Source organism: Mustela nivalis (genome assembly GCF_964662115.1).
Source record: "Mustela nivalis genome assembly, chromosome: 3".
Lineage (NCBI taxonomy): Eukaryota > Metazoa > Chordata > Mammalia > Carnivora > Mustelidae > Mustela > Mustela nivalis.
Window position 1 is genome coordinate 163,442,897 of NC_139022.1, and position 21,103 is coordinate 163,463,999.

The following is a 21,103-nucleotide window of genomic DNA, read 5'->3' on the forward strand; positions in this document are numbered from 1 at the left end:
AAATATTAAGTCCCAGTTTTTGTAAGTATTTGTCAACCTGTCTTTGAAACAACCTTACCTAACACCTAACTTCGCTCATCAGTTTCATAACCTCTAAACCAGCTCCCAAACCGAAATTACCAAAGGAGGTTGTTTTGCTCCCTGACAGGCATTTGAAGCTGTTGTCCTACAGTCTGTTCAAACTCAGATGGACCAAAATGGAATTCCTTCTCCTCTCCTGACAAAAGTGCTCCTGTTCATATCTTCTTTCTAGATAAGGCTCCCGCTTCCTCTCAGTTTCTTAACACCCAGATCTAGACTTTTGTTTATGCTGTTTCTGCTGCCATCGGCTCCTCTTCCCAAACAGGGCGTGAAGCCTGGCCGCTGATTTGTCCTGAACGTGGGTTAAAATTTCCCTCTTTCTCCTCCTACTGGGTTGACTTGCCCTTGGTTATTCCTCCTACCACGGCGATGGCTATTCTTGGAGGATGACACCTTCCTTGTCTTCATTTAGCTTAGCCTGTCCTCTGTTCTTCTCACTCTCATGCTTAAATCCTCTTTTTTTTTTTTTTTGTTTTTGTTTCCATCATTAGTAAGATACAGAGCAAAGAGTGTATTTTTAATTTTCATCTCTTGCACACACACACGCCACATTCCACCTGTATCAAATTCACTGCAATTTCTACCAAATATGCATTCTTCCTTTTGCATAGAAGACAGTGCCCCACGTGAGTATCTTTATTGGTTCCTTCCTTTCTTCTTTCTTTCTTTCTTTTTTTCTTCAGTGTTCACCCATACCTCACACCGAAGCCCTCCATGAGTCCCTCAGGAAGTTGATCACTTCTTACTTCCTCCCCATATGTCAGCATTTCTGTCAAAACACCTATGATACTTATAGCATTTGTGGTTTAAACATATCTGATTATTTCTACTATATTTTAGCTGCCTTCATTGTATCCACATTTCTGTTGTCATGATAAAGGAAATGCCTGAAATATACAGGATGTTTACATCTTTTGTTGACTAAAGGATACATGTCTTAAGTTGGTTTACTGGTTTAATTTATGATGCATTATTTTTTTTTTAGTTCTCAATACTAAGTTTAACATGCTTTATGAATTATATACAAATGAGAAATAAACTCAGAGAAAAAAGATATTTGTTTGAAAAGCATATGAACTGTTGTAACTATTGTTAGAATATATGTTAGAAGTAAAATGTGAGATTGGTTATTCTGGGAAGTTCAAGAGATAATCGGCCTCCTTAGATAATCATGATTTATACTGTGTGTGCTTATAAAACATGTATTTTACTTAAGTTAATCTTAAGTAAATCTTAAATCTTATCTTAAATCTTAAATCTTCTTACATTTTTAGGGAAAATCTTACCCAAAATTCTCAACTAGAAGCGCTAGAATTTCTTTTAATGTTCTTTTTTGTTTTATTTTGTCTTACTGAATTGTCGCTGAATTAGGTACTGAATTTGTTCCAAAAAGTATTGCCACTAAAATAGGGGCGTAAAACTAATAATGCCCATGATTCTTAAGTTAATTCATTAAAACTCTCAAAAATTTGGAGTGCGCAAAAACCCAGAATGTAACTTACGCAAGGAAAAATTAAATGCGTTTCTAAAAAATAGTTCTGTGACAAATTTTTTTCGAATTAAGTTTAATGGAATATATGTTTCTTCACTTTAATCATTTTATTTAGAAAGTACTTTTCTGTCTGGTCATTTTGTTGTTTTTTTTTTTTAAATTTTTTAAAAAATTTCAAAACAGGTGATGTTGAAATTTGTCAAAAACAAAAATTCAGGTTTTAAAAATGGCCACATTTGATTTTTTTTCCCCTTTGTTGTTCAGGCATTCTCACCTATAATGTAACAACTTTTATCCCTCAATATTATCCCTCAAATAATTACTTCATACTTTTTAGCAAGTTACTGAGTGGAATTCCTTCCTCAATGGCTATAGGATACACACAAACTTTCCCATCTACCCCCAACACACAGAACACACATTTGTCTCCCAAGTTTTACACTTCGCACCATAGTATTTATTAACACCCAATGTGCTACGTATTTTGCATACTTCTCTACTGTTGTCCATCAGGTCCTAGAAGACATCAAACTCCTTTCAGGGAATGATTTTGTCTGCTTGGTTCTAGCGCCAATAATGATGTCTGGAACATGGATGGATGTTCCAGAAATGTTTATTGAAAGACAGAATAAAATGCCTCTGGGATTCTGCCCTTGGTCTGAAAGTGTTATCTTTGTACCTTCCCTTCCCTTCCCTTCCAAGATCTTATCCTTCTTGCCTTTTCATCGTGGTTCAGCCTGGTATGAATCTGTTCTCTTCTGGTCTTGAAAATCGTCAACCCTGTTTTGGATACAGGTACAGCTGTCACTCATTTGCACTGATTGAAAATTTTTCCCTTCCATTGACCAGTAAGAGCCACTATATGATTGAGAAAGTAGAGTCTTAATCACTTACGGATACATACCGTTGAGTGAAGACTGTACTCTCTTGGAGAAATAATACAGATATGTGTTAATCATAAAAATTGAACCAATGGAGGGGAGTGAAAAGTAAGTGTGATGAAAACACAACTATGGAGGGTCAGAGAATGCCATAACAGGGTCCTCCGTCGAAATCTCTTGGGCTGAAATCAAGATGTAGGCTGGGGTGTGATCTGATTTGAAGCTTACAGTGTTTTCCAAGCTTACCAGTTGTTGCTGAAGAAACAGAAGAGTCTGTTTCTTCGTGGCTTTATGACGGAGGGCTGTATTTCCTGCCAAATATTGGCCATGTTTCACACTCAGCTCCTGTGGGCGTCTCTTAGGCACTTGCCAGGTGGCTTCTACCCTCACAAGTTTACTTCTTCAAGGCCGGGGGGGGGGGAGTGATTTGTACTGCCTTTCTTTTAACAGCTCTCATGATTAGGTCCGACCCTCAAGTAAAATCTTCTTTCTAGTGAACTCAACCCCATGTGAAGAAGACCCCTTGTTATAGTTGCATCATTTATTTTTCCATAAAACTTGAATTCCTGGGTTGCTATCTGAAGCAATTCACAGGTGGCTCACACAGTCAAGGGAAGGGAATTATACAAGAGTGCAGGTCATGGGGAGAAATCTTGAGGACATCTTGGAATTCTACCAAAGCTGTTGTTTTTCAAATTCCTAAAAATATATCTACGTTTCCACACAGCTTCATCTAGACCCGTGCTGAGGCCTGGAAAATCCTAGGGAACTATTGTTTTGCATTTTAGGGCAAAATTTCTTATTCCTCTTCGAAATGGAAAAAAAATAGCAATTAATATTTTATGTACTTTTCCATGACCTGGTATCCAGCAAAGTAAGAGCTGAGAAAGTGGCTAAAAATAAAGATGCAATAAAGGTGATCTTTGCCCAGTTCCTCCTTGATACTCTGAAGAACAATTAAAATATATTATATTGTGTTTCCCCATAGTTAGCTCTCTTACCACGCAGCTTCCTACAATGTCAACTGTTCCCTGCAAATTCCAGTCTTACTAAATTTACTTTCTTGAAACACCCTTAGAAGCAGGGAGTTACTCAATTAAATTCTTTTAAATCAATCATTTCCTTACTTTTCTAGAAAGGTTCATAAAATCAAATGGACCCCAAGCAATGTCATAAAGGTTTCTACTTCTGCAAGAGCCAAATTAGCTCAACTTCCTAATAATGGAATTCTGGCATAGAAGATGATTAATTTTCTAAGAATAAAAAATAATCCTATTTGTTCTATACCTAATGCTAATATTAGAGTTTTCGTTGGTTGTAAAGTTAGATGAATTTCCTCCTTCAGCACCACCAGCCTCAACCCCCAAAAGTAGAGGTAGATAGCCAGGTGGTTTGGATACAGTCAGCTACAGAGAGGTCAGTATTGATTCTCTTTGCTGTTTCTGAGCTATTCATTTTTATAAAATGGCGTTTTCCAGGGTCAGGATCATGAAGAAGGAAGGCCATCTCGGATATTGTTATGGCATTTCTTTTAGAATGTTCTTTAATTCTTTGATTACTGCACAATATAAGTTTCCAGTCTCAAAATAGCCTGTGTGTACAAACAATTTCATCTCACTCCTTGGCCACCAAATATTTGCCTGCTATGCAAGGTCCGAAGTTCTGGAAAGGCATAGACTATGTCTTGATATCCTGTCATCAGGACAAAGAAAAAGTGTGGAAAATTTTCAGCCTTCTCCTTCCATTTCTGGGTTTGAAATGGACTTTGAAATGGGTGTCAGTCCATCGGTTGGGTGTGGCATGTTATCAAGTAGGTAAATAAATGGTAGATCTTGTCTAGAATGAATTCTCCTAAACCTGCGATAATCAGGAGCATTTTAATGTCGAGGAGAAACTAGAGAGGGAAAAGGGAAGCAGTTGGTTTTAGCTCTTGTGTTCTAGGACCACAAAAAGGAGCACTTATAAGGTAGGACAGCTTAATTTGCTTTGTAAGCTAAAGAATCCAAGGTGTTAAAGTCAAAGTAGTTTTACTTTAGAAAATAAAAGTCACCAAAAGAAGAAGAAGAAGAAGAAGAAGAAGAAGAAGAAGAAGAAGAAGAAGGAGGAGGAGGAGGAGGAGGAGGAGGAGGAGGAGGAGGAGGAGGAGGAGGAGGAGGAGGAGGAAGGAGGAGGAGGAGGAGGAAGGAGGAGGAGGAGGAGGAGGAGGAGAAGAAGAAGAAGAAGAAGGAGAAGAAGAAGAAGAAGAAGAAGAAGAAGAAGAAGAAGAAGAAGAAGAAGAAGAAGAAGAAGAAGAAGAAGGAAGAAGAAGAAGGAGGAGGAGAAAGGGAAGAAGAAGGAGGAGGAGGAAGGGGAGGGGGAGGGGGGGAGGAGGAGGAGGAGATGATGAGGGAGTAGAAGGAAGGAGGGGAGAAGAGGGGAAGAAGAAGATGATGATGATGGGGTCACTATGATGGAAAATTATATTAAACATTCATAGAGCATTTAGCATTTACAAAAATTCATGATGTTCTATTTCCATTCAGCCTTAGCCATAATATCAAGCATGGTGCATTATACGCGCCATTCTTGACTGTTACCAGCTTAAAGTTGTAATTCCTAACAGAAAAGAGATGGAAATGGAAGACTATCAATATTATACAAATAGAATACGCAAATAACTAAAAATATGGAAAGTAAAAGAGAACATTGAGGAGAAAGCAGATAAGAGCTCCAACAAAAATTTGGTGAATTGGATAAAATAGAGGAATCATTACAGGGAAAACAAATAAGGATTCCCCTGAATGAAAATTATTGTGAGCAAAACTTAAATGCCACATCTAGGAGGTGTTTGCTCTAATAAACTCCGTGGACTTGTGAGAGTTTTGGAGTATTTCACAGTAATATTTTAATTTTCTTTCTTCATCCTCAGAGAAAATGCCTACAAAGACAATCTTGTCCTTAAGAGAGAAATATCCTTCCTTTATTTCCCCCAGGTGTGCTGAAGCAAAAAACAGATGTGTTGACACAGCAATTAGCAAGTCATTGGAGTCTTATCAGAGAGAATTAATCTAGAAAACAGAAACTTTTAAAGGACCCTGGAAGTCTCTATGTTAATTCCATGTTGTCTTGGTTTTCCATAGGTGATTAGAAGTCAGAGCTGTTGACCTTAAAGTTTATATAAAACACCATAGCAACACCATATATCCAGAATATGATATTTTCAGAGAAGTCAGAGCTGTTGACCTTAAAGTTTATATAAAACACCTCAGCAATACCATATATGCAGAATATGATATTTTCAGTTATTGGTAACATAAAACTAATACTCAGCATAAAAGTGAAAAGAAATAGTAGTAAAGCTAAAAATAGAGAATCAGTGACTTCATGACTTACAAATACTATATTTCACAATTTTCATTAATTTGATCACATATGTTCAAGTTATTGTTAAATATCCTGACGATATCCATTACACTGCCTAGTAAATTATATATATATAATGCTGAGAACAGCAGAGACAGAAATGCTTTGTGTAATTACCACTATGTATGTTTTAAATCCTGACATAGTCCTTTTTTAGTGAAAAGACCTAAATATTCAAAAATGCTTGACAAACTGACATTATCATCAAGCTAAGAAGAATTTATTTATTTATTTTTGTTGTACCAAATTTTTAACTGGAATGTACAGGGTCTTAATGATCCAATTTCAATTTTATTCTGTTTTAACTACAGCTTGCTTCCACTAGATGTCAGCATTGTATAAGATTAGAAAATGCCTCCCTTAAAATTTGTTTTCACTATGAAAATAAATGTCCTACTGAAGCCCGTATGTTCACATACATACCATTTTAATATATGCAGCTGATTATCTTTCTAAGTTACGTGGAATATTGTGCAAGTGGGTCATTCTGAAAATATTTCGTAATTAAAAATTCTGAAAGCAGGACAAAATTGGTATTAACTTGTAAATGCCCTGAAACCGTGTTCACCAACTTTGCCACAATTTGCCTGAATGTCCCTCTTCATTTTTGATGTGTCCCCATTACAGCCATTAGATTTTGAAACAAAGAAGGCGTATACTTTCAAAGTAGAGGCCTCCAACGTTCACCTTGACCACAGGTTTCACTCCGCGGGCCCCTTTAAAGACACGGCCACCGTGAAGATCAGCGTGCTGGATGTGGAGGAACCCCCGGTGTTCAGCAAACCGCTCTACACCATGGAGGTTTACGAAGACACTCCAATTGGGACCATCATCGGAGCTGTCACCGCGCAAGACCTCGACGTGGGCAGTAGTGCTGTTAGGTAAGAAGTGGAAACATTCTTATTTTGTGTGTCAGAAAAAGGGGGAAAAAAATGCTAGTGTCCAAACCTGGGTGAATGATTCCCATTTAGTGATAGGAGACTTGAAAATCCACTGCCTTTGCGCGATAAGTATTAGGTGAGCAGCCTTGAGGTTGGAGCAAAAACATCTGCTGCCCGTCCCTGTAACAGCGCCCGACAGTGGTGTGATGTTGGACATGGCACTCCAGATAACCAGTCTCAATTTTTTATCTATGAAAGGCATTTTATAATACAATCTCAGAGGATGATTTCCAAGGTTAATGATATATTTTCAAAGTACTTAAAATAGAGTGGACATGTAATACGTTTTTCAATTACTCTAAAATCTCTATCTCTTACCAAAAGCTAGTCTTTGAAAGAGATGGTTTTACCATTTGCAATTTGGAGTTCATTTTTTTTTTTTTCACGGACGATCGTGTCCGCTGATGAAAGCAATTAGAGCCAGTCCTGGGGTAAGATGAATTATGGAATTGTTCAAAGCCCAGACTTTACGAAGAGTTCCTATTGATTGAAAGAAAGAAGACTACTGGGTAGTGAGTCAACAAAGCCATCAATAGAGTAAAAAAATAATCTCTCTCTCCTCCTACCCCAAACCCATACATTCCATTTACACTACTACTGAAACGTTGTGGGGTTCCCCTTTTTCTCACTTATACATTGATCCTGCAACATATTTTTTAAAAAGATTTTATTTATTTGAGAGGAGAGAGGAAGGGAGGGAGTAGGAGGGAAGAAGATAAGGAGAAGAAAAACATACTTCATGCCGAGTGTGATGCCCCATGTGGGTCTCGATCTCACGACCCTGAGATCACCAGCTGGGCTGAAGTCAAGAGTTGGAAGCTTAATGACTGAGCTATCCAAGTGCCCTAGATCGTGCAAAATATTTTGATTCTGTTATGTTTCTTCTGTACATTTAAATTCCCTGCTAGTTGTCCACATCCCACATGTATACAAGTACTGGGAAACACCTCCCCCACCCCCCAAAAAAGAGAGAGAGTGAGGGAGGAGAGACAGAGAGAAATATGTGATTTGTTCTGAATCTTCCACCACTAAGGGGTTGAACCTTCCTATAGAAAATCAGACCAGAGAAAAGTAGGCTTTTAATACAAAAACACTATTGACATAGGGAACATGTAAAGATTTTATGCCATGGGGCAATAATAAAAAAAATGCATAAATCATTCAGTGGTAACCTCAACACATTCATAGCATATAGGAAAAATCTCGGGAAAGGGCTTGGACGCGGTCAAGCTCTGCTTTTTGTATTCACCTGGATCTATCTTCCAAACTGATCTGAGTGTCCCCCTGCTTGAAACATGTCAGTGGTCAAGACAGAACTCTGAAAAAAACACATTTGTTTTGGGAAAGAGAAGAAAAAAGGCGATTACTGAGTGCCCTTACATGTCAGATCGAATGCTGGCTAATTTACTCACTGGATTCTTAAGTTGTTGTGGTATGTGTCCGTATGACAAGGTGATTCACTCTCAGCTGAACTCCAGAAGCCCGTATGCATCGCCAGGCTTTCAACAATCAGCTCCACGCGTAGTTGTTACTTATTAACCCGTTATCATTCATTCAGTCCTATAGTTGAGACCCTGAGCGTGTTGTTGATAATTGTGAAAGTGGAAAATGCCTGGTGAGTAGATTTACAGGTAATTTCAAGCGTATAAACAGTTATGGAAGAAATATGGAAGGCTGTAAAGAAAGTAATAAAAAGGCAAATAAATATGGACTGAAACTCTTTATGGTTCAACAAATGAGAATTTTGGCACACAGAGAAACGGTATCTAGAGAACATTCTATGTTGTTTAATTTACTGTATGTTCCATCCTTCAAGACTGATAAAAGCATGCTAGAATCAAAATTTTAATAAAATATGGTTTTAATGCAATACATTAAAAAAAATCAGAAAGTGTATTAGTAAAACTACCACCTGGCAAAGGTAAGGTGAGGGTTACAGACTTGCAAATATAACATATTTAGAGTTAAGACCCTGGTGTGAGGAATACAGGAAGGCTACATTTTTGAGATACCCTTGAAATACAGGACTGGTTGGGGGGTAGTTACTGTCACCCGAGCTGGAGTCTGACAAGAGCTACTTTATGTGGGATAAAGTACTAGTCTCATTTCTAATGGGTAGCAGCCTGACTCACTAAGCTGTAGACACAGATGGATCTAATTGATCCCCGGGAGGGGTTGTCAAAAAACAGAGCTGCTTTTGAATCAACGTGAAAGCTGTCTTACTTCCATGTCCTTGGAGTAAACAATAAGGTTGAATCATGTCAGTTGAGGAAACATGGGGTATGAATCATCTTTTTTTTTTTTTTTTTTGGTTTGAAAACATGTTGGCTCACTTAAGAATGATAGTAAAAATATGTTGCGAAAATAAGCATCAGAATGTGAAATTACTTGACATGTTTAGGTACGATCTGTTTGTTTTGTTTTCCTTTGCTTAACTGTCTTTTCACAGCTTGCTGTGCGAGGTATTAATTTTTTTTAATTTATTTTTTATTTTCAGCATAACAGTATTCATTATTTTTACACCTGTTACTCCATGCCAGTGGGTATTTTATTAATATTATTTTATTATCACTGAGCACAGCAAAGAACCAGAGTACAATGGCATTAAGCAAGGATTGAAGCAATTTTGAAGAAAGGCTAGGAGTAATGCCTTCAAATGCCTGTAGTTGACCTTTGAACGATGTGGAGGGAGGGGTTCAGGGGCACTGACCCTCTGCCTAGTCGTAAATCCACATCTAACTTGATTCCCCCAAACCTTAACTACCAAGAGTCTGTTGACCAGAAGCCTAACGGATGACATAAACAGCAGATGAACATGTATTTTATATGATGTATCTATCATATACTGTATTCTTATAATAAAGTAAGCTAGAGAAATAAAAATGTTATTAAGAGAATCATAAAGAAGATAAAGTAGATTTGTAATACTGTACTATATCGAAGAAGACTCATGTGTTAGTGGACCTGCCCAGTTCTAACCCCTGTTGTTCAAGGGTCAAGTAGACCATGACTGGTCCCCCTGTCCCTAGTGTAATTTCTAGTTATTGTCTCCCTTACTCTTCTAGCCTTTGCCATTGGATACGCGGATTTCTTGCTTCTCATCTCTTCTAATGATCTATATCCTTTGGCTCTTATTACATAATTCATGGAATGATTTCTAGTTCATCAAATGAATGGAGTGAGTGTGCCCACTATCAGTGAGTTGGGGGATATTCACAATAGTAGTCACTTAAGTGTAGAATGAAATTTTAAATACGTGGTGTGCCTGAGTCTGTTAGGCATCTGACTCTTATTTATCTTATTATTTTATTTTGTTTATTTGCCAGAGAGAGAACACAAGCAGGTAAACTTCAGGCAGAAAGAGAAGCAGGCTATCCACTGAGCAAGGAGCCCAATGTAGGACTCGATCCCAGGACTCTGAGGTCATGACCCAAGTTGAAGGCAGACACTTAACCAACTGAGCCACCCAGGTGTCCAAAGCAGCTGACTCTTGATTTTGGCTCAGGTCATGATCTCAGGGTTATGAGATCGAGACCCACATCAGGCTCTACATTCAGTTTGGAGTCTGCTTCTCTCCCTCTCCCTCTCCTTCTCCCCTTGCAGTCTCTCTCTCTCTCTCTCAAAAATAAGTAAGTAAAATCTTAAAAAAAAATAATTTATTTATCCATTCAACTAACTAAAGAATATCTTCATTACTTTAAAGTCTTGGCCATTACTGATAAAGCAGTATAAAGATCTAGGTGCAGGTTTTTATATGGAAATAAATTCTCGGCTCCTTTGTATCATTACCAAGAACTGCATTTGCTGGACCATATGGTACGAGCATGCCTAGATTTGTAAAAAGCCGCTCAACTGTCTTCCAAAGGGACTGTAGCATTTTTCATTTTCATTATCAATGACTGAAAGTGCCTGTTGTTTGCATCCTCGCCAGCATTTGGTATTCATTATTCCAAATTTTGGACATTCTAAAAAGTGTGTAGTGGTACCTCATAGTTGTTATAACTTGCTGTCTAGATGACTTAGTGGAACATCTTTTCATGTGCTCAGTTGGAATCTGTGTAACTCCTTTGTAAGATTTGTCCTGGTCTTTGACCAATTTTTAAATTGGGTTGTTTGTTTTCAATTTGTTGAGTTCTATGAATACTATTCAGAATAAGCAGGAAATTTAAAGGTGTTGCTCTTCTTTAATATTTTCAACTACAGGATAGGTCCCATTGTAAGCAGGAGATTCTGATGGATGAGTAACTTGAGAAGACCCTATCTAAAGCTTACATATACTCAATTATCTCATTGGGAGTAGCTTCTGCTGAGTTTCTGGCTAATGACTACCCAAAGAGATCAAGGAGAGATTACAGATATGCATATCAAGTAACTGATAAACATATACAATTCAGATATAGCATTAAGTGATATTCGGCTCAGAACCAGCATTAAGAAATCTGGAAATGAGATTCACTGAAACTCAACTTTTCTCTCTACCTTTGTTCACGCAATTCTATTCCCTCCATACAATAGTTTCTCACCCTCTACTTCATTGCCTTCATCCTCAACTTCTGCCGTCTTAGGTGGCAAAACCATATGGATACTCACTGCCCATACTTAACTCACTTCGTTCTCCCAATATTGTGTTTTTCTTATCTTTTATGTTCACTAGAGACATTAACCATATTCTGTCATTTTTTTGCTCATTAGATAAATATGTATTCACTTTTTAGCCACCATCTCCAAAATGCAGAAAATGAAAAGATATTTGAGATTTGGGGATATTTCCTTGTTCTCTCACATACTAAATACAAAATTTAATTTTATTTTAAAGTCCTCTTGATAAATTTATCCTACTATATAGTGAAATGACCATAATCAGACCTGATATATAAATATAATTGGTCTTGGGTGCCTGAACGGCTCAGTCAGTTAAGCAACCTGCTCTTGATTTAGTATCAGGTCATGAGCTCAGGATCCTGAGAGCTGAGCCTCATATTGGCCTCTGTGCTCACTGAGGAGCTGAGCAATCTCACTCCTTCTCCCTCTGCCTCTCCCCTGCATGCTCTCTCTCTTTGAAATTAATTAATTAATATCTATATGTCATATATAAATAAATATTTATAATATGTACATTTATTACATATTGAATATTTATATATATTTGTATATTATCATCTATAATAATAGGCCTCTTTGATTTTTAAAAGGTTGAAGACCTGCTTGTTTAGGGCTCAATCTCTGCTATTTTAGCACAATAGAGTCAAGAGTATACTTTCTTTTTCTTTCCTTCTTTTTCTTTCCTTCTCTTTCTTTCTTTTTTTTTTTTTCCAAATTGTTTCTCAGTTCTTTAGCTTCTATAAATGGAGTTAATGGAAGCAAAATGTCATCACTACACTTGCAAGTAAGCATCATAAATACCATACAAAAATCAACTTTGGACGGATAATTCTCTTGGGGGTCCTAAACCCATCACAGTAATAAAAATGTTAAATAGGGCAAACTTCCCATATATTAATGAATTAAGCTGCTATTGTAGTGTCTAAATTCCACATTTCCTTGTACTTTTTCCCTGAATTTCTTTGAAATATTCCGTACCATCAGATTCCATCTGCTTTTCCATGTCTACTATTTGTACACAATATCTCTTATTTTTTTCATTTAACATTTTTGTGTTGAATTTTCCCTGCATCCTTCAAGTGATCTCAAAGTTGACAATATATCTTTTGGTGGTGCTTTGTCTTAGCAATTTTAAATGTCAGTTGTCTCCACTTAGAATTAAGAAAGTAATTTGTGAAAGATAGTTTCTGATAAAGAGACTAAAACACTATTTATTTTTCTTTAAGTGCCCTTTAAAAATGCTCCTTTATGTAGAGTCCAGTTTCTCCTTTTGTGTAATTCTAATCACTCTTTTGTATTCTAGTTTTTATTAGTTAGCAGAGAGCAAACCAATATTGTATTTATGGCCTGTTTTCTTGGAAAATACTTAATATTCAGATAGCAATTGGGAGAAAACATTTTATCTCTAAGGTTATATAAAATATTCATTAAAATAAATCAGTTAATCCTTTTTTGAGCACTGCTTACCTTATCTCTTTCCTTTAGCATTCACAGTGCAAATTTCAGTATATATATTTGCAAAAAACTGGTCTGATAAAGGACTTTTCTCCAAAACATACAAGAATTCTTTAAAGTCAAGGATGAAGGGAATGAAATAAAGATTGAAAAGCCACTTTAATTAAAGGGAATGTAATTGTGTGAACAAAGGTAAAAAGAAAAGTTGAGTTTTGATGAATTTTACTTTCATATTCCTTAATATTGTTGTAGGTTGTATAACCTATCAGTGACTGGATTTGTATGTTTGTTCTCTCCTTAATCTTTCCTTAATCTCTCCTTAATAATCTCTCCTTAATCTTCTTGGAGAGCCATGAGCCAGAAACTCCCCGCAGTGAGACCGTTGAGTATATATTGGCCTCAGACATGTTCATATCCAATTATTTATCCCTCAGAATCTCCATTTACGATTGGATCTAGTCTCTAGTTGACAACATTAAAGAGCGGCAACACCTTGGTTACAATTCCCTGCTTATTTTGATTGCACTGGAAATGAAAGAAGCATTCCCTCTGAATTTACACCAATGGAATGATTAAGAATAATTCACTTGAGATGTTGTTGATCGAGAACTTAACTTGCTATGAAGAGTGAGAAGATCCTTTGTGATTAAACTCATTGCTTTTTTTCCTCAAATGACCGGTCCGTGGACAATCAGTAAAATAGGAGCTACTGAAAATAACATGTACCAGATGGACAGGTTGACTTTTATTTGCTGTGGTGACAATTAGCTGTCAGTATGTAGTGACATCAGTTTTTAAAGATTTTATTTATTTATTATTTGAAAGAGAGAGAGAGAGCAAGCACTCAAGTACTGGTGTGAGCAGGGTGGGGGGCAGGTGCAGAGGGAGAAGCAGGCACCCTCCCACCCAGCAGGGAGACTGATACAGGGCTCCATCCCGGGCCCCTGGGATCATGACCTGAACCAAAGCCAGACATTTAACCCACTGAACCACCCAGATGCCCCAACGTACAGTGACATCATACTAACTAATTTATTTCTGGTTTTGAGCTGAGTGTTTTGGCCAGATTTGTTTAAACATCACAACTTGGGTGCCTGGGTGGCTGAGTGGGTTAAGCCGCTGCCTTCGGCTCAGGTCATGATCTCAGGGTCCTGGGATCCAGTCCCGCATCAGACTCTCTGCTCAGCAGGGAGCCTGCTTCCCTCTCTCTCTCTCTCTCTCTCTCTCTGCCTACTGGTGATCTCTCTCTCTGTGAAATAAATAAATAAAATATTTCAAAAAAAATTAAAAAAAATTAATTAATAAATATCACAAATGACATTATTTTACAGTGAGAGAAACTGAGGCCCTGGAAGATCCAGTTATGTCTTCAATAAGTATGAGAATAAGATTTAACCATAAGCAGCCGGATTCTAAAAGTCAAACTAATAGCTCCCCTTCTTCAGTGTGATTGAGCTACTCATCTAAGTGTTTGAGCTGCTTTTTAATCTTAAGATTGCTGAAAATATAATTAAAATATCATAGTTCTCAGTAGCCTATTGAACAAAATTGATAGAAAGTCAAAACAAGTCAGTAAAAATATACAATATTCAATTCCTTAAGATATAGTAGCTATGGACCTTATTAGATACTTGAAAGTACTCTAAACATTTTGCATCTGTTTCCCTGATGTAAACCTTACAACAACTTTAATTAAATCTGAAAAATGTTTAAATTATTATTTTTTAAAGATTTTGTTAGTGAGAACACATGCATGAAAGAGAGAGCAAGAGAGAGAAAGAGAGAGAGAGAGCACAAGCAGGGGCAGGGGAGAAGCAGACTCCTCCTTGAGCAGGAAGTCTGATGCAGGGCTCCAACCCCGGATCATGACCTGAGCTGACTGAGCCACCCAGGCACTACCTAAATCTGAAAAATGTTTACTTGAACTATGACAATATTGACATTTGTCAGGCTAAAAAAACAAATACCAAATTATACAGTTGTTTTATTAATAATTTTTTGGTAAAATATTTTTTGAGATTCAGTACCTTTTATTTTTCTAGAACAACCACACAGTTCTTATAAGATTTAGACATAACTGAGAATTTATTGACAACACTCCATAGATCTGTAATACCAACTTACAGATCTAATTTTCATGTGGATTGGATCATGAGAGTCAATAATGAGTTTGCTTTATTTTTAAACAAATTTTATATTATTCTAGTGATATACTAAAGGAAATCTCAATGGCTAAGTGTCCAGATATTAGTTGTCTGTCAAGTAAATAAATAAAATCTTTAAAAAAAATACATGAGAAAACTGAGACTACCAGTTTAATATTGAAGCTAAACCCAAATTAGATTTGGGTTTATTAGATTATTATTTGCCTAAACTTTACTTTTTTCCTGCTAGAGCAAGCTGCTTCAGAGTCTCTGAAGAATAAACCAAAGTCTGGGTATAAAATGTTGGGGGAAGATAAAGTTAGCATCCAGTTACATAAATGGATACAAGTCAAGAGATCATATAGGACTATGTAAAAATGACTTGAGAAAATGAGAAAATCTTGGGGTGCCTGGGTAGCTCAGTCAGTTGAGCATCTGACTTCAGGTCAGGTTATAATCTCAGGGTCCTGGGCTGGAGCCCCAAGTCAGGCTATGTGTTCAGCAAGGAGTTTGCTTCTTCCTCTCCTGGTGCCCCTCCCTCTGTCATGCCACCTTTGCCTCTCTCTCAAATAGATAAATAAAACCCTTTTTCCCCTTAAGGGGAAAAAAAAAAAAAGGAAAATCTTAATTAACTAGAGGGAAATAAAAATATAACAACTTTTTTAATAACTGTAGATTATGATGCATTTACCTTTCTTTAAAGATGTGTTTTAATCATATTATGTGCTTCCAAATGAAAAATTTGAAGACACAAAGGTTATGCCTTTATTAAATCATTATAATTTTATAAAATGTTTAGTTTCACATCAAACAGATAAGAGAAGCTCTCTAAACTATCCATAACTGTTAATTTTACTAAGAGAAAAGTTAGAATGAGGAGGATTAGGAAAAAAAAACAAAAACAAAAACTAAGAGGAGCTAATAGGAAACTGGCAACTGCTATTTAAAATGTTTGAAAGAAATGTTAGGATTCCTAAGAAAAGCATGTAATTGTGATTCTTGATGAAGCAATTATAATCTTAGTGTTGTTGGATGTGACTTAGGTTCTTAATAAAATGTGGAAATAAATTGAACTGAATTTACTTTCATTTAATTATCTTCCCCAAGACAAACAAACAAACAAAAAAAACAAAAAACAAAACAAAACAACAACAACAAAAGACAACCAGTGACTAAGAGAAGACAGAGGGAAGAGATTATGATTATTATCACATTTACAAAAAAAGTTTCCTACCTTGACCTGAATCATTACTCCTACATCTTTATTGCTTAAGGAATGAGATGTAATACTTTTTAGAGTAACTCGGTACCATCAAGTACTTTTTACAAAATGTGTTTGAGAATTTAGCTTTTCCATTAGCTGTGAGAAAGTTATTAGGCAAATTAAAAGACACAATTTTAAGGAGAATGCTTACCTAATGAAGAGAAGAAAACTTTTTAAGGCATTTCTGAAAACTCATTTACAGAAAAGTAATAAAATTGTACTCTCTCAAGTGGTCTGCACAGATTAGGTTAATGCGTTAATTTTTGATTTCTATTCAGTTGTTAAAACAGGTTTCTTAGCAACAGTGCCTGCATACTTAAATGAACTATACATTTGTTTCATCATATATAGATCATAAACACCTTTAAAAAATTAAATCTTACCTACTTACCAAATAAACATAAGGTGATTCAAATTCTGTATTTCAGGGTTCTGCTCATTTACACTGGTGTGTGAGGACAAATTAGACGTCCATTATTACACTGTTGTGATTAACTGCAATTAAAATATAATTTTAGCCTTAGGTTGGCTGTGGGCTGTGACAAACCTAGAGTAAACATGGGATCTACACTCTGGGAGAACTTATCTCCTGAAAAATGATCTAGACATTTTAGGACATGGTCATGTCTCCTCTGAAAATGTCTAGGAAATTCTAGGAAAGATAGGAGTAGTTCATTTCCAGTTTTGTTGATGGCCAGTTCTTAATTGCTATCTTGGGCAGGACATCACAATGGAAAGTGGTGGTTGTTGCCTCACGGTTACGGTTTAGTCAGACCCAGGGTTTAGTCCCTCACACAAAGACAGGACGTCAGGGAAATTCCAGGACCTAGTGCTAGAGCCACCATCTTGCAGTCTGATCAGCTGTAGGAAGATCCTGAAGGTGTATTGTGGAGTAGAAAAGGGTCAGATAAGTTTCAGTAGGACTCCAGAAGGCAGGAAACTTTCTGAGATGATCACATCCAGAGAAGGGATGTACCAAAACTTTATGAGATGACAGAGCCAAAGATTAGATGCCAGAGAACAGTGAGTAAGAGGTAAGCAAAAATATGGTTGCGTGAAACCGGGCCTGGCCATGTGTACCCGTGCTCTGTGTTTTAGGGGTTCATGTGGGAGCTTTGTAGTTTAGGTATCTTAACGTTTCTACTTTGAAGTACATGACTTGGCTAACTTTGTTTGGCCTGATGTTGTCTGCTTGTTGACCTCACTTTGATTTCCAGGCTGGAGTCATGGTGATAAATATATCGTTCATTGAGCCTTTTGATGAGCAGAGCCCTTTCACATAAAATGTCCTATTTAAAAATGGTAAGATTACAGGACGATAGTTATACAGTAAACATCGATAAGCTGGTTCAAAGATCAGCTCTAAAATTTTCCAACTATGTGAACTGGGGCAGATTCCTTAGTATCTCTGTGTTACAGTTTTTCCATTGGTAAAGTAGGGAGATGAATAATCCTTAGTTTTTAGGGCTTTTCTAGGACTTTGGTAAGGTAATACGTGTTAGTATATAGAACAGTATCTGGTACATGCTAAGGTTTCAAAAATTTTATTACTATGATAAAAATATGTGTTGGAAAAAGATTTGTTCACTCTGTATATCTGCTATATAAAGATTTATATAAATTCAGTTTCTGTTTTTTTTTTTTTTTTTTTTTAATGAATGTTTTAGTCCGGCTGCTGCACATAAAGAAGGCAACATCTGTTGTTAGCAAATAGGTAAACTAATAAAGAAGATAAAGAAGCATTATTAGCTAAGCTCACTGTTTTGTTTATTTTTTAGAAAGTTGTCCTGATACACAGAGTAATTAAACAACAGTGGCTCTTTCATACGTGTTTGAGGAAAATACTTCTGTACAATTGCCACATTGTCAATTACAAAATTGCCCCTTAGTTTCCACAATATGATTTTTCTTTTCTTTCTCTATCTGCGGAAATGAAGATTCTACGTCTGTTCTGGCCTGTGTTCTTTGCAGCTGAATTCAGACGGTTCCCCCTCCCCAGATCTTCTCACAGCCCCCATGGAATCTTTCACTGCTTGGAAAAGTTTTAATATTCAGTAGGTTAAGGAAACCCATGGTCAGCTCTAGAATTTTAGTCTCTGCTGAGCTTTCAAGGTGTCAAGACCCTAAAATAATATGAACAGCAGGAGTACTAAATCTTTCATTATTTCCAGTTTCCCCTTGAGCATACTGACTTTGCAATAAAGAAGCTGTCATTGACACTCTTCTTTATTGCAAGGTGGGTAATAGCTGCAGGGAGAAAAATAAGAAACTGTGTCAAGTTAGCCCGACTGCCATTATGATTCATGGGTAATCATTGCACATTTGCATCCACTCTCTTTCTACACAGGTACTTCATAGATTGGAAGAGTGATGGGGACAGCTCCTTTACAATAGACGGAACCGAAGGAACCATCGCCACTAATGAATTACTAGACAGAGAAAGCACCGCGCAGTATAATTTCTCCATAATTGCGAGTAAAGTTAGTAAGTATGGCATGGACAGAATCAATGTTGCACTGCAATACTTTGGATTGAACACTCTTGAACGAGTCCCTGCTGAGGTGTTTTTCATTTTTGTACTGACAGCTGAGTGGTCTCCTGGGGAAACTCAGAAACCTGTTCCTTTTCCTCAGAGCCTAAGTCCAGAGGAATTGTGACAGCTGCCAATGAGCCCTGTTTGCAGGCTGGCATGAATATCTAGCAGCGCATTTCATTGTGTGACCTCATCCCTTTCCACGCTGTGCCCTCCAATATCCCCCACCGGCACTCCAACTTCCCTTCCACACCGGACCTCCACAGACAATATCAGCAGCTCCTGAGGCCAGGCAGGAGGAAAGAATTCTCACATGAAATCACCCATTCTGGAATCATTTCTGAAACTGAAGAGAGTATTTTTAAAATCACCCTCTTCCTTCTCTCTTCTTTCCTTAGAATGTAATTTTAATGTTTTTTTTTTTTTTTTAAATGATTGTCACGGCCATATATAGGAGCTTTAAGTGCTTTTCTTTAAGGAGTCACTCAAAATTGAAAGGATTGTTAAGACCGATCCCTTGTGTTGAATTCTGCTTGGTCCAGAAGAGACTCCTCTAAACTGAGAGTGACAGAGCTCTCAATATGTTTGTCTGGCCAACCTAGGATACTGTCCCGACTTCCTAAGGTGACAGATTGGGGCAGGGTGGGTGGTTATCAATGTAGTTGTCTGCACAAGGAAGTGCTTTCTCCCATCCACCTGCTAACGGTCTTTTGAAGGATTTGGGGAAATCCCTTCTGAGCATCTTTCATTTTGTCTCTTTCTCATTTTATTCTGTTTATCTGGCACACATACTTTGGCAGTTAATTTCATTTTTCTATGCAGGGGAGAGCTAACTGTGAATGCTTCTGTTAAGGGGTTTTTGTTCAGTCTCAATTCAATGGGGTGTAAATATTAAACAGTTTTGTTTATCTTCAACAATTGCTTCCAAACATGAATAGTCAGCCACCTATTCTCAGGCCTTAATGGTATCTTCAGCTGATTTCATGATGTTGTCATTACTCTGATTATTAAGGGTAAGACAAACGTAAAAGAACGTGCAGTGTCCACCTTGTTCACTGGAACACTGACCTGTCATGGGAGTAAACTGACTTCCCCAAGGCTGCCGTACTTGGGAGGTCACACACTGGAGGTCAGGTTGACCATCGCAGTTCAGCTCATATGTGCCAGTGTGCTCTGTATGCGGGTGACTCTGTCTTGGGATCTCTAACCCAGGCCATTTGCTAGCTGAATACCACAATGCAACCTCTACCGATGTCCCGTGAAATGGAACATACACGCAGACCAACCCTGCCCGGATGCTTACCTCACAACACTAGGAGAAGGACTAAAACAGTAATTAATTCAAGCAACTGCATTGTAGGGCCATTTGTTGTTACACAGGACTAGAGGACCGCAGAAGTCAAGCACATCGTAAGTTGAAACAGTGACCCTCGCTGGTGGGGGAATAGATTCTCTGGCTGGAGAATTAGAGTGGAAAGGTCAGAGGCAAGGACAGATACATGAGTCTCTCTTACCTGCGCCCATGGAATACTGCATTGCTGCCACTGCTTCTAGGGCTAAAAAGGGACTGACAGTGAAGGCAGTTGCCAAAACTTTGTCTTCTTATGTGATCTTTGAGTTATTTGATGGGGGGGTGCTCTGGACATCCTAGCCACATAGGAACTTGATTTGGGAATCCAAAGTTGTGTTCCAACCTCTTAATTCCAGGGTCCCCTTGCATAGAGAGGACAGTCTTCTTAGGAGAGTTTATAGCATGATTTCTCAATTTTAGCTTCCTGTTGTTCCCATTTGACCCAGAGGAAACTCACACATTTTTGTCGCACTGGACAGGGACTTCCCAGGCTGTTCTACTGAATGGTTTCTCTGTGCGCCACCACCTTTCACATCTGCTCTCCTTGCTCGGTTAGGCTCTGAGAGCGGATCATTCAGTCAGTGGCCTGAGCAGACGTATCATCAGAACGGAACGCAGGTCTCCTCTTTTCAGAGGACACCCGTTTTCTTTATGGTGTTTTCCTGGTTTCCTTTCACATCTGGTACCTTTTTCCCCCTCCTATACCATATCCTATTCCATTTGTTACTCATTATTCCTTTCATATTAACTTTGAGTTATTTCGCTCAGAAGGTTGTGGTTAGAAAATAAACGTTGGTTTTCTAAGATCTTTGGCAAATGTGGTGAATGTGAATTAAACTGTGGAGTGTAAGACCTCCCTGAACCATTCACTCTAATGGCTTGCACATAATAAGTGACAAATAAGCAGAGACAGTCTCTTCAAATATTGCCAAAGGCATATTAATCATAACAAAAGAT

At 37.5% G+C, this 21,103-nt stretch overlaps 1 protein-coding gene across 3 annotated transcripts in view; it reads left to right on the forward strand.

Annotated features, from left to right (window-relative positions):
- Window positions 1-21,103, forward strand: part of CDH12 (cadherin 12) — a 998,766-nt gene that overhangs the window by 950,565 nt on the left and 27,098 nt on the right. For all 3 annotated transcript variants that reach the window (XM_082725875.1, XM_082725876.1, XM_082725877.1), the window contains 2 exons: window positions 6,484-6,737; window positions 18,610-18,746. In XM_082725875.1, the coding sequence (XP_082582001.1) occupies window positions 6,484-6,737; window positions 18,610-18,746 (391 nt within the window). The remainder of the gene's footprint in view (window positions 1-6,483; window positions 6,738-18,609; window positions 18,747-21,103) is intronic.